Here is a 13,944-nt window from a genome sequence, read left to right as displayed (position 1 = left end):
TGGAAGAAATTTCTGTTAGAGATAAGCAGTAATTATTGTTTTGTCGTTTTTTTTCTGTGTCTAATTTTATGTTAAAAATTTGTATGTGCAATAAAATATAGTTAATAGTATAAATGTTGTTAACGTTTGTCGGGAATCGCTCTTTCGAAGTTACGAATATATCAAAGTCGGCCGAGTATCATAAGACAACTGGTACCATCGAACAAATTGAGTTATAGACATTTGATCTGTCGGCTGGGTTTAACATAACGCGACCAAATTACGCAGGTCCGCAATCTACCTATATCAACAACTTCGCTCCCAAAGTATTTACGCGGGAGAGCCATGCTTCGGCACGGATGGGCCGGCTCGACCGGAGAAATACCGCGTTCTCACAGAAAACCGGCGTTCCCTACTTCCCCTAATATACGTCCCCTCCCCTATTACCCTATTCCCTCTTAAAAGGCTGGCAACGCACCTGCAGCTCTTCTGATGCTGCGAGTGTCCATATGCGACGGAATTTGCTTTCCATCAGGTGACCCGTTTGCTCGTTTGCCCCCTTATTTCATAAAAAAAAGTATCTTAGGATGGAGAGGATATTTTTGCGGACGGTACCGGCTCCGGGTCTGTATGCGGGTTTTTGCGTCGCCAGCCATCAGCGAAACTGAAAGTGGAAACCGCGCAATTATGACATTGTTCTGCGCGTGCGACTGTACCCTCCTCCCTCCCCCCAGCCTCACAGACAGCCGGGAAAACTGGCATATTGTTCCATATACTGATATAGTCTTAATATTACGAATAAGGTACTATTCAAGTGAATTGTATGAAATCCATAACATATAATAACTCTTTTTATAGTGTTTATTTTATATAAGTATGAATATAATTTATTATTTGTTAAGTGACAAAAATCCATAGCGTATTAATAATTGAAGATAGGGAAAGTAATTACTAATAGTTTCCTCAGTGTTCTGGAAATGTTAGTCTGTATGTCTTTTATTTTAGGTAATATTTTTGGTTGTTCGTAGCGCGGCTACGCCGTAGCACCGCTACGATTTTTTTACTGCCGAAATAATTATCCGACTTCCCAAAAATGATTTAATTATTTGACATTGGCAACAGCTTATATATTTTGTAGTAGAGTCAAACGAGCAAACAGATGGCATGATGGACAGCGAACACATTTTTAATATTAGCAATATTAGTATGGATCCCATTTACTAAACTTTAAGAGACATATATTATAATTATTTAACCTACTTCCAAAACGAGGAGTGTGTATGCTCGGCTGTGGATATTTTTTTTAACGGGTGTTGATGGAGGTTACACGTGTCGCTCGTCAAATTCACGTAACATATTATAATATAACGTCAAACGCGGTTTGAGGGAATTATTCAAATATAGGCCAGGCTGTCTTCGAATATCATATGCGGGGAGAAAGCTAAACAGGCCATTAAGACAAAGAGCTTTAGATCCTCAGAAAACCTTCAAGCTAACGATTATTTCATGCTGAAGGTCCAGGATGCAAATCCAGCACTGGTATATTTTGCGATCGCCATGCAAATTCAAATATAAATACTTTATTAAAAACACATAATAGTTAAAAGCAGGCAGTGTACATCACGTCGTCAAGTTTTTACTTATATATATATATATATATATATATATATATATATATATATATATATATATATATATATATATATATATATATATATATATATATATATATATATATATATATTATTCAAACAGCATACATTCACACACAAACACACTACAGTTTATCACTGTATATTGCATTCAGTATATATATTACCAATAACGTATGACCGTCTGTTCGCGATCTACCAATAACGACCCTTTCAGTCACTGACCAACTAATAGAATGTCGTGATCTCATAGTTGTTTGAGTCCTAAGTCTATGGACATTGAACAAAATGTTATCTAAAATGGCAAAGTAGCGATATTTAACCTGTTTACTACATTACATATTATTATTATAATTGAAAATTAGACTTAACTACCCTTTTGAGTTACACAACATTGTTGAGTACAAACAGTTTATAATTTTAATTCTTCTATTACCATTCTCTTACCGACCTAGGTACTTGTACATAGGGCATATATTTAGTATCAAAACCTAGGTACCCTGGCAACGTCTAGCTTTCCTCGTCTAGACTTCGTCCTTGGTTCGCAAGGCCACAGGTTTTATTATGTATTCATCCTACACAGCACACAGTGTAAATACAGTATTCGAACTCACCCCGTGTTGAAGTTACAAATGTAACTTCCGAACACTACATCCGCGACGTTATCCACGACGAGTTAAAATTAACTGACGCGTATTTCGGCAATGTACTAAGCAAATTTTGACGTACGGTATTACAGTTTCAAAACTTAATTGGCATTAAAAAACGCACTCTATTAAGTAGGTACACTGGAAAAATACAGTCTCTAAATGAGCCAAAAACCAACTACTCCTCTTTTATTTCAGTATTTATTTATATGTAAGTTTTGTTAGTAATTTCTCTCTTTTTAAATGCTGCCTGGTCAAATTGCTACAGAGTGAAGCCACCGACCTATTTGACTCTTTTGTAAGCATTTGTTACTAGTACCAATTTAGTAAGTTAATGTTCAAATATTTTTTATGTATATGAAATGAAAGTACTGTATGTATCTGCTCTGTGGTAACCCTCTATTTTTCGCGGGTACACAGCCAAATTGTAATTACATCTAGGTACACTGTTCTAGTGTCTATAAAACTTCTTTTAAGGGTTCAAAATATAAGGTTTGGTAAAAACATTACAGATATTTGAAATTTTGATCTACCAGTCTACGTCTTATTTATTTATTTATTTATTTATTTATTGTCTGTCTGTCTGTTACCTCTTCACGCTCTAACCGCTGAACCGATTCCGCTGAAATTTGGCATTTTGGCATTTTCTTCCAAGTATGACAAATCTACATATAAACGCAGTAGATTTATGCCCTAATCATAATAATAAAACTTACTAGATTCTCGAACAAACCAAATATAAATGGCAAATATACCGTGCGTCTAAAAATAATCTAACAACTCTATCAAACAAAGACTAATGCTAAAATACATTTTCCTGCCGATAGCACACCGATAGGAAAGTGTTACAAGAGTGTAATTAATTTTGATTGATGTCAACTATTAGTGAGTCTGTGTGTCTGTATGTCAATACAGCAGCTATAACTCTCGCGAGCCGCCGGGGGGCGGGGTTTGGCTGAGTGCAGGCGATACATGAGAAATAGCAACAAGGACCTATCTTAAGATATTAGAATAATCGTAGTCAAGAAAGTGTACCAATGTCAAGCTAGTACTTTAAAAAGAGAGTTTGGTTTTGCGTCTGTATGTATTCATAATAAAAAAAAAAACTAGGCCTTTACATCCGTTATGGATGATTTATACAGTATTTTTTAGAGCGAAGTAACCACTCCTCAAATACTGTAGTGCCTGGGAGAAGATTTTTAAATGTCCGTATGGTTGCCCAAGCGCATACGGCATTCTCGCATCATAGTCGTCCTAGTCCAGAGGAAAGAACTAGTCAATACGTCTGGGACCAACTATGTGCGGGTTTCCTCACGATGTTTTCCTTCACCGTATTATGTACTTGAGATCAGAAAATGTCTCATAGGTACACGCCTCCACCGAGGTTCGAACCTGCACCCTCTAAGAGTGCGAACCAAAGGTCTACCCATTAGGCCACGGACGCTCATAGTAACTGCTAATATAACCATGCGTTTAAACAATAGATAATATTATAATATGACGAAACCTTAGATGAGAAAGATTTGCTTTTAAGATTTTCTTGCTCCAATTTTTTTGGAGGTACTTTATTTAACTTTAGCTAGATGTAAGGCTTTACCCTGCTTATTAATAAAAACCACGAACGAGAACAGGGAAGAGCTACGTGCCTGAATGAAGCAACGTAATATTATCTTTGATGTTATTAATAAATATTCGATGGGCATATTTGTTTATATTTAGCACACGAATTATTTTATCACTTTGATCGCATTATTCGGTATTTCTGAATAATCGTCTTGCTTATGAAGATACTAAGCGTATAACTATTTCATGTTCTCTATTTTTGTGTCATGTGACTTTTCCAATATGCCAGACAAAGACAAGATGTCCTGATTTTATTATAACTTTGTAAATATTTATAATATATGAGCAAGGGGGTCATAATATTATAATATGATACATAAAAATACACGCTGTGCACTATAATTATGACTATTCCATGCCATAAAAAACCTACGGCGTCTTTTGAAATTATCTCTAGACGCGTCTTAGGAATCACCGTTCATGTTAGAGTTTCCCTGGTCGTCCGTGCGGTAAAATGCACTTTCTGCTGCACACACACCTGCGAACTACACAGATAGGGTTGCCAGTTGCCAGTCAGGCTTTTTGATTGCGTGTCCGATCAAAATTAAAGAGAGTCCGGCCATTGTAGAGACATAAGTCAGACTCTCTTTAATTTTTCCAAAGTACTCTTATAATTTTATAATAAAGTGCTAGTAAATTAAGGACGGTTTTACACGTAATTAGATGTACTAGAAATCGCCCAATGGTCCAAACTCGACCTTAAATTTAATTATCTTCTTCTTTTGGCTCCCCGTTTAAAGTATTGACTATTTCAGATTTAATAAAAAAACATCAACCCATTTTTTTTGACAAAAGACTTTAACCATAAACATAATTCGTATGTAAAGGCTTGTAATTCAAAAAGATGGTAGAGTGCACATTGTAGTGTGTGTATGTTTTATTTGTTAAAAAATGTATGATAAAAGCATAATTTCAAAATAATATTAGCTCGATGCACTCCTTCACCATATAAACTATAATTGTACAAAATTTCAATCAGGTCTACGTTTCCGAATTTTTCGTCAAAAGGGATCCAAAGTTTGTCGCTTGCGTATTAATTTAAAGATGATGATAACTTATGTAATTAAACAGAAAAGTAGACGCGCTGCAGAATCTATTGCTATACTGGGAGTAGAATTGAGAGAGTTTCCGGCTTTATGGTTTAGCGACCTGGCAACCCTAGACAGACGATAGTGTGTGAATGGAGGCTGAAAGTGGTCGTCATTTCCCGCGGATAATCGCCCTCATTTATTGCACGGACATCACCTGATCAGTTTTCTTTTTAATTACGTACATAATTAATTATAATTAATTTACGATGCTGGTAAGATGCGATAACTAGAAGTCTGTATAGCTCGAAAGTAAAATAGTGATATTTTTTTGAAAGTCTAATTTTTTTTTGGGTTAACAAATTTACTGTCATAACTCTCATATATGAATATAATAATAACTATAGAAAATCCGTTTATTTGGTTTATTACTAAGCTCTACGGTGCCAATGAATAGTTTGCCGTATACATGTGACAATACCTACCATAAAGTAAAACTAGAAGCGTTATTGAATAATGTTATTGAATTTTATCTAAACGAATACAAAAGAGACAGAAGTGTTCTACAAGGGTAACAATTGTTTTTTTATTTTATTTTTATTTTATGAAATAAGGGGGCAAACGAGAAAGTGGGTCACCTGATGGAAAGCAACTTCCGTCGCCCATGGACACTCGCAGCATCAGAAGAGCTGCAGGTGCGTTGCCGGCCTTTCAAGAGAGAAAAGGGTAATAGGGGAGGGTAGGGATGGGAAGGGAATAGGGTAGGGGATTGGGCCTCCGGTAAACTCACTCACTCGGCGAAACCCAGCGCTAGCGCTGTTTCACGCCGGTTTTCTGTGAGAACGTGGTATTTCTCCGGTCGAGCCGGCTCATTCGTGCCGAAGCATGGCTCTCCCACGTATACAATGTTACCCTTGTAGAACACTTCTGTCTTGTTAATGTGACATTCAATTTAATGTCACATTAAATTATATAATATTGAAACCATACACTTTTGTTTTCATTTAGATTAAATTGTATCTAAACATTATAAAGTTAACTAAGTTACTTACAGTATCTAACTGCTGCTGAAGCTGTGAACAGATACTTAGGCTTACCTGAAACAAAAAAGATCATTATTAGAATTGCAAACACGTGTATTAGTCGCCAATGTAATGATTTACCGTAAACAAATTCAAAATAAGAAATGAACGAAAATGTTGTATGGATTGAGTAATGAAGAAATAATATTTTGTTTTAATACCTACTAAAAAGTCATGTTATAAAATTGTATGAAAAACGTGTATTAAGTAGAGCTAAGCTGCAACTTGCAAATTATGAAAGAAATAAGCGGAACTATTTGACAGTTGTCAAACTGTCAAGGGATCGTTGACAGGTGGGTGACAGGTGACAGGTACCCGCATCGCCTGTCACGACACCTCCGCGCGGCGCGGGCGCAAAGTTTTTTGCCAAAAAAGCGACACTGACTAATTGGCACCTCGAGAAATGAAAATATTATAAGTCGTAAGTTGTAGAGTTTTTTCTTTACAAAATGTACAGAAAAAACACAGCAAGCATTAAAATAATATTGTAGAGTGTAGTCATGTAGTGTGTAGTGTGCACTTAAAACTTTCAGTAAACTTGTCCAATGCGAGCAATGACAAAAAACTTCAGTTTCGAAAAATAAATCATAAAACGTAACCTCAAATAATCCTGAATGGGGATTGTCCATTTTTTTTTAATTTTGCTCATTACAAAAACATTTCGAGGAATAAGGTCAGTGATCGTTTTTCTGTATATAAAAGAAAAAAATACCCATTAGTTACTTATATTTTTGAACAAATATGTTTAACCTTAGTTTGACCTTCAATGGCGTTAAATTAGCAATAAATTCGACCAACATTATGTTTCGAACTTTTGGTAAGCTTCTCGTACCAGCTTTCACATAATGAGAACTTGCATTTGACGAACCAGCCATTATAAATAAGATTGAAAAGAAATTTAAAACACTACAGAGGTCAATTATTGGCCGCCGATGATGACGTCAGAGCGAAACTTTAAAAATTTATTGAGAAAAAACTAGCCTATGAATTTCAAAATTATTTAATTTGTATTCTTAAAATACCCTATTTTAACGAAAAAAAATATAAAAAGTACATGTGATTTTTTTGGACAATGCCCATTCTTCATGTTCGATTTTGATAAACGTTAAACAAGAAGTCCATTATGGATGAAACTTTGCCGATCCCTGTTACTAATTGGCGGGATGATATTCCGGACATGTCCACACGACAGGGTTGGGCAAACGACCTTGAACGTAGGGTTGCCGATACTTAAAAAAATGGACATAGGGTTGCTTCTACTGTAAAAAGCATTTTTTTCTTTTGAAGAAACACGGGTTTTCAACCCTATTTTTCGACCTTCACGAGGACGGACAGAGGACGGAAGGGTAACACGCTTCAACACGCCACAAAACCCAACGCCACACTCTAACACGTGACATAAAAGCTGTACTTTTGTGCGGTTCCAATAGGCTAGAATGTTATTAACGTGGTAATTATTACTTTACACATTGTTCGAAAACCCCTTTTAGTTTCATTGTCTCGTTCTAGACTATAATAATATTCCTAGTAATTACATAATGTCTAAAACATCTAGATTCTAATGCTTATTCCCAGTACTTTCTAAAATAAACATTCAGTACAGCACATTATGTACTAAGTTATTACATATTTGAAACCTAGGTCCAAAGGCACACACACACGCACCGCTATACGTACGCTCGTGTACACACGCTGTACGGTATACACATTTCCATAATTTATTATTCCCGACTAATTCGTCCTGAACATCCAAGGACAAACCTAGAGTTTGCTGGAAGTCTGGAAGGACCTAACATATCCCGCACTCCATTATCATCCTTACGTTACAATCATAAAGCTATATTTCCATAAAGGACTCTAAACATGTAACCTTTTGCGTTGAGTGAGTCCCGAGCTTTGAAAGCGAAATTTTTACCTGCCAATCCCGCTAGGGAAATCTAGCTTTTAGCGTTGCGCAATAGGATCGAGAGTCGAATGCACTGGGACGTTATGCAGCGAGAGCGAGAGGGCGCTATGCGTTAGAGCAAGAGGCGGTGACCGTGGTCCGTGACCTATCCTACTGACGAATGTCGAGTCCCCGGAACCGCGCGTCGTCTAGACGGTTGCGCCTGTGTGAGTGCGCTTGTATGTGTGTAGGACGGTAGTATCGTTGTGTGCGTGTTAATTATTCGCTTGTGTAATTGTATATTGGGATGAAATACATGTTTAATCATTATGTACGATATACATAATGATTAAACATGTATGAAGATGCTTCGAATGTTATTTAATTGATATTGTAATAATCAGCTTACCAATTTATTCTCGTAAGTCGTAACAATAGTAATAATAAAAAACCTAAATATATTTGTATTTTATAATTTAAATATTATTAGCAATGTCTGTTTGTCAACCTGCTAACATAGGTAAACTGGTGTAAAATGATGCTTTCGTGTGATATGCGGCAATAGGGAGAGCAGATTCTAATAATGATCTCTTGATGTGATGGTACCATTGTGAAATCCCTTAACATCTTTACTAACACACATTTTGCAAATAAAGAAATTGAATTGAATTGATCATTATTAGAATCTGGCCTCTTGGCCAGCAACGCACTTGAAGAAGCCTCTGGTATTGCAAATATAATGTGATCGTGTCCTATAAATCATTTTTTGTATTTTAATATTGCATGGTTTGAAAATTCGAAAAAGGAGAAAATATAATAGTAGCGAGTGATACAGTCAAAGAAAGTTACTAGAAGTTTTTTTGGAAATCTTACTTGGTTGGGTGGGTGATGGTTAAAGTCCAACTGAAGAGTTTGAAATCTTAATTTAATTAAGTTAAGTAGTTAATATCCATCTCTGAGTACAGCAGTAAGTTTTGTAACAAAATGGGCAGACGATATATTCAACATGCGATCCTGAAAGTCATAAGAGTCGTAGTTATATAATAATAATAATAATAATAATAATCTTTATTGTACACCACGAATATATATGTTTTTTACGTGGGTTTAACAATACATTTTTGACGTTTGTTTGTGATTTTGTGATTTTAAATATTATTAACTTATCATGTTAAATATATTAAACGAATATCATTCAAAAATTAAACAAGAAGTACACCTATGTTACCTATGGTAACTATTATGTAACAAAACGAATAATCTTTGGTTGTATTCCAATTTCGTTATAATGTAGAACAAAATTACCACAAAGTAAGACAAAAAATTATGAAAATAGAAACTGATAGCGAAAAATTTGCTTGAAACTTTTTTTTTGTTCTGAAAGCAGGTCAAGTAGCCCTGATGTCACTGCGACCCTTGATGATCTATCGTGACTCCTTCGCACTAGAGTAACGTCCCCAACCCAATGCTGCTCATTAATTGAACGATGTGGTTGGGTTTGGTGCCATGAATTTCGTCTGTGGATGAGTATTCGTAGCAACCAAGGTGCCTGCTCCTGCTCTGTAGTAGAGCAGGAGCAGGAGCAGTTAAGTCAAGGAGAAGGTGTATAGGTGTCTCGTCCTCCTCCTCGCAGAATCTGCAAGTCGTTAAGCTACTAACACCTATTCTGTTAAGGTGCTTATTGAGCTTGCAGTGCCCAGTTAGGCTTCTGGTAAGGATTCTTAATTGATTCCTATCCGTGCTGACCACTATTTCTGACAGTGCTTGAAACTACGAATAATATTAAATATAAGATATCAACCAAACTACCTCCTACAACCCGTCTGTAACCCTGGTATATTTCACCTCTGACGGTCGACCCGGTCGGCGGGCCGCTCACCCGGCGGGCCGGCGGGCCGGGGGCCGGGGGTTACTGACAGGACGTCCGACAGAAACCTCTGACATTGTCGGGTATTACACTGTACTAGTAATGGAGATTATATTATGCACGAGAAATGTTGGGTGGTGTTATGAGTTTTTAGGTTTTCATTTTTATACGAGAGAAATTTACTTTTCTTATTGAGATGTATCTGTTCTAGATTATAGTTAGAGCTCAGAAATATGAGTGATAACTTGCGCTATATACGTATAATTAAACCTTATTACCATACAAAAATATCGTGAATAAATCAACTGTAAAATTTTTAAACAAACAAATTTAAAAGTTTACAAGAAAGAACGTCCTAGTAAAATAATAATATTAGGTTTTATTACGTTAGAAAAATATTTAATTAGTTAAAAACATTACATCACTTTTTATTAATTAATCATTATTATTTTTTAAGTTATATCGAGTTAGCTTAACGTAGACATATATGTAAATTAAATTACCTTAACTTATTCCAATTATAGCCTTTACTTTTTGAAATTAATACAACTTATTCATGTAATATATTATTACCATTTTTTTATTTTATTAAAAGTATCCCTAAAGCAAATTACTCTTAAACTGCATCGCACTGATGATGCCGATGCGGCGGGCGGCGGGCGGCGGGCGGCGGGCGGCGGGCGGCGGGCGGCGGGCGGCGGGCGGCGGGCGGCGGGCGGCTGTCAGGTGTCGACTGTCGGTGTCAGCGGTTACATAAGCGCTACGGCGTAGAGGGCGCTACGCCGGGGCTACGACCCGCTACGCCGCGCCGCGCGCCGCCTAGACTTGCAGGGAAGGTTGTTTTTTACAACGTACGGTTCGAATATTCATTTACAACACATTTTGTAATTATTATAAAGATACCTACTTAAATGAGATTATATACGACAATATTATATTTTAATTTGAATAATTATTATGAATCCAGCATGTAACAGACATGTTACCTCTTCACGCCAAAACTTCAAAACAAACTTTGAGAAAAGAAGGTGGAATATTTTTTACAGAAAACATTTCAGTTCAAAAAAAGTATGATTTGAAAAATATTATTGATTGCACTAAAACTCAAAGATCTTTGATATTCAGCATTATTATAAGAATTTTCCTTTATCCTATTTCAGCAACACGATTGGTTTGAAGTTATATTAATACATTCCATTTCTGTAGTTCCTTTAAATAGACAAGAAATAACTTAACATTAATTACCACTTAAGAAAATAATAATTTCTTTTTACGATGACATAATGCGACAAGACTTTACTATCTAACCGTACATTATCAATAACATTGCAGGGCTGAAGGACGCGGAACAGCGCGCCCTTGCCGGGGCGGCCGACGACTTGGGCGGGCGGCGCAGGGCGGATAGGGCGGAAAGGGCGGACGCCGGTTACAGGTTCAATGTCAAGCGTTTATGTGGTTATGGCTAGGCCGTTTCAAACATGGAGTTTTGGAATACATTATCAGATATTTTGAGGAGTAAAATACTTAAGTGAAGGTTTAAGTATGTTGTTTAGAGATGTACAGTTTGGAGACTATTTGTAAAATATGATTTAATAGTACTAATTATTTTATTCTTGATTAATCAAAAATGAAATAGTTAATAAATCAAAATCCACCATTCGTGTTGCGCTTCCGTCCTATTCGGTTCCGACAGTAAAGGAAGAGTGTACTGCGCACACACTTGGGTGCCGTGTTGATTTGGTCACCACCGAAATTGTTGTGGGTGAGCGTTAATATTATGTGGTAACGAATACGGCAATCGGTCTACAAATGAATCATAGTCAAAGCATCGTCCGGGCTTCCAAGACTACATAAATTACAAGCTGGTAAATATTCATGTTGCCAATAAGTCAGACTGAGACGTTCAACAAACTGTATCGAGATTGTTGTATTTATTTGCATTCATTTCATTGTCAATTTATTGTATAATCAATATACCTTTTTTTAATATTGGTGTCTAAACACACTAGGATGAAAAACGCGGCCGAAGTTCGGCATGATTACGTCAGCAATGCGCTACGCATACAATATAACGCGACGTAATTTCGGCATGGTGTGTCATCGGTATTTTAAAACACATTGCAGTTGCAGGCGTAATCGTGCCAATTTCGGCCGCGTATTTTCGGCAAAGTGCGTTTCGACACTTAGACAACACGTGTGTGTGCGCACAAAAATATCCTTTTCTATGGTTTCATAAATAACAATGCCACGTTTCATCAAAATTGGTGGCTTATTGAGACAACAGTTTGTAAGCATGTGTTTTTTGTTACTTCTTTATGCAAAAACTACTAAACGGAGCCTCATCAAAGGCAAAGTTATAGTAGCCATGCCTCTATTATATATTATTACGTTTTAGACATGCCTATATTATATTAGGATCTATTATATAAACACATAGACTACATTTGATTCCGAAAAAATATTCTCGTACTATAATAAAAGCATCACATAAAATAGACAACTTACATTAACTATGAGTTAACAAGTATAATCCATTTGGGTTCAGACATAAGCGATTCGGCTTATCTAATACCGTGCAGTCTGCAGCACCTGCGTTTAGTGAACTCCCCCCACCCTCGACACCTCCAACACCGCCAACACCCCCCGGCAGCCCGACCTGCCGACCTCCAGACCGAGTCGACGACCAGCCGTCCTCAGTTTCGTCAGTTCCCAGCCGTCTACAATGCGCCTATTGTTACTTGTTAATTGTTATAGTTCTAATGCTGGCCGGTTAGAAGGGTGAACAGTGTAACCTTCATGGTCGCGCATTGGATTTTTAAAGTTTAACTGCCCCACTCAGAGACGAACATCAATTACTTAAATGTAATTAATTTAAAATTTTGACATAAGCCATGAGGTTTATGTCAAAATTTTAAATTAATTAATGGAGAATTTGACAGATAACGTATGAATATTATCTGTCAAATTCTCCATTAAATTAAAGGTTAATCATAAATCATAATGAAATATTTAAGTAAGCGGCAGTAAGAAAATTAAGGTTTCTTTTTTTAAATATTTTATACCAGGATTTATAGCAAGATCTTGTTTCTTTCGCGAGATTAGGGTGCGTTTAACCGAAACAGAGTACCAAGGAATGTGTTTTTATAAACATATTCTTCAGTATGCATCTAAAAGACGCTAAAGCATGACTCTAGCATCTATAATAATCTTACTATGTATTCTTAATTACTATATTACGGTAATAATAATATCTACAACATTCTGATACAAGACAAATAAATAGCTATTTACGCATAAACATTACGCTTAATTTCAGGGGAATCAAATAATAATAATAGTTTAAAGCCATCAGAAAACTAATGAAAATCTTATATAAAATCGTTTTATATGCAATTTCTACAAACAGAATGTAAATAAGACGTTTTACATAACGCAGACGTAATTCAACTGATATGGATGCAGGCGGCCTCTAGACGGGGGCGACGCCCTGCCGCCCTGTCGCCTTGCGCCCTGCCCTTTAACCACCGTACTTGCTCCGTGCTATTTTGGCTACGCTATATACAGAGATACTCTACGCTTTAAACCGTCTCATGTGTCCCTAGTGTCAGTATTATCACAGACTGTTTATACGACTTGTTTATACTTATTGTGATCCTAGTGCATCTAATTATATTATAATCATCTTATTTACTTGTAAAATTATAATAAAGAGGAACGCTTTATTTGTTTACTAAATAGGCTCAGCATCTACCAGACCGGTTTTGACGTTTAGCGCTGGTATGGAAGGGGAAGGACCTTCCATACCAGCCAGCATGTCCTTATGCTACAGATAATTATGCTACACTGAGCAAAAATATACGATCTCCAAGGGATTTCTGTTAGAATAGATCTGCTAGTTACTAAACGTCATGTTTGCAACGTTTTTCTAATGTACCTTAGAAAGAAGTGAACGTAGCGACTAGTGAATAAATAATTTGATTAAAAGCATTCTTTCAAAGTAATATTATAAGTTACTAGCTGTCCCCGCTAACGTTTCTTTGCCATATAAAGTATTTCGCCCGTATTATTTTATTGAAGTGACTAAATAAGTGTCACCATGGCAACGTCCATTGCTATCCCGTCGCACAAACAATGGTCACCGTCAGTCTCGAGTTGTAACAATTAACTATTATTTATTCAAC

The 13,944-nt window shown here is 36.4% G+C and overlaps 1 protein-coding gene across 2 annotated transcripts in view; it reads right to left on the bottom strand.

The window, feature by feature from the left end:
• The window catches only part of LOC121729830 (ecdysone-induced protein 74EF), a 196,616-nt gene that overhangs the window by 82,975 nt on the left and 99,697 nt on the right, over positions 1 to 13,944 (bottom strand). Inside the window, exon 8 of one of the 2 annotated variants that reach the window (XM_042118465.1) lies at positions 5,982 to 6,026. The exons of the other annotated variant lie outside the window; for it this stretch is intronic. Within the exon in view, the coding sequence (XP_041974399.1) occupies positions 5,982 to 6,026 (45 nt within the window). The remainder of the gene's footprint in view (positions 1 to 5,981; positions 6,027 to 13,944) is intronic. 2 annotated transcript variants of the gene reach the window in all.

Source organism: Aricia agestis, chromosome 8 (assembly GCF_905147365.1).
Source record: "Aricia agestis chromosome 8, ilAriAges1.1, whole genome shotgun sequence".
Taxonomy (NCBI): domain Eukaryota; kingdom Metazoa; phylum Arthropoda; class Insecta; order Lepidoptera; family Lycaenidae; genus Aricia; species Aricia agestis.
The sequence above is the reverse complement of the archived record's forward strand: the minus strand, read 5'-3'. Positions and strand labels throughout refer to the sequence as shown.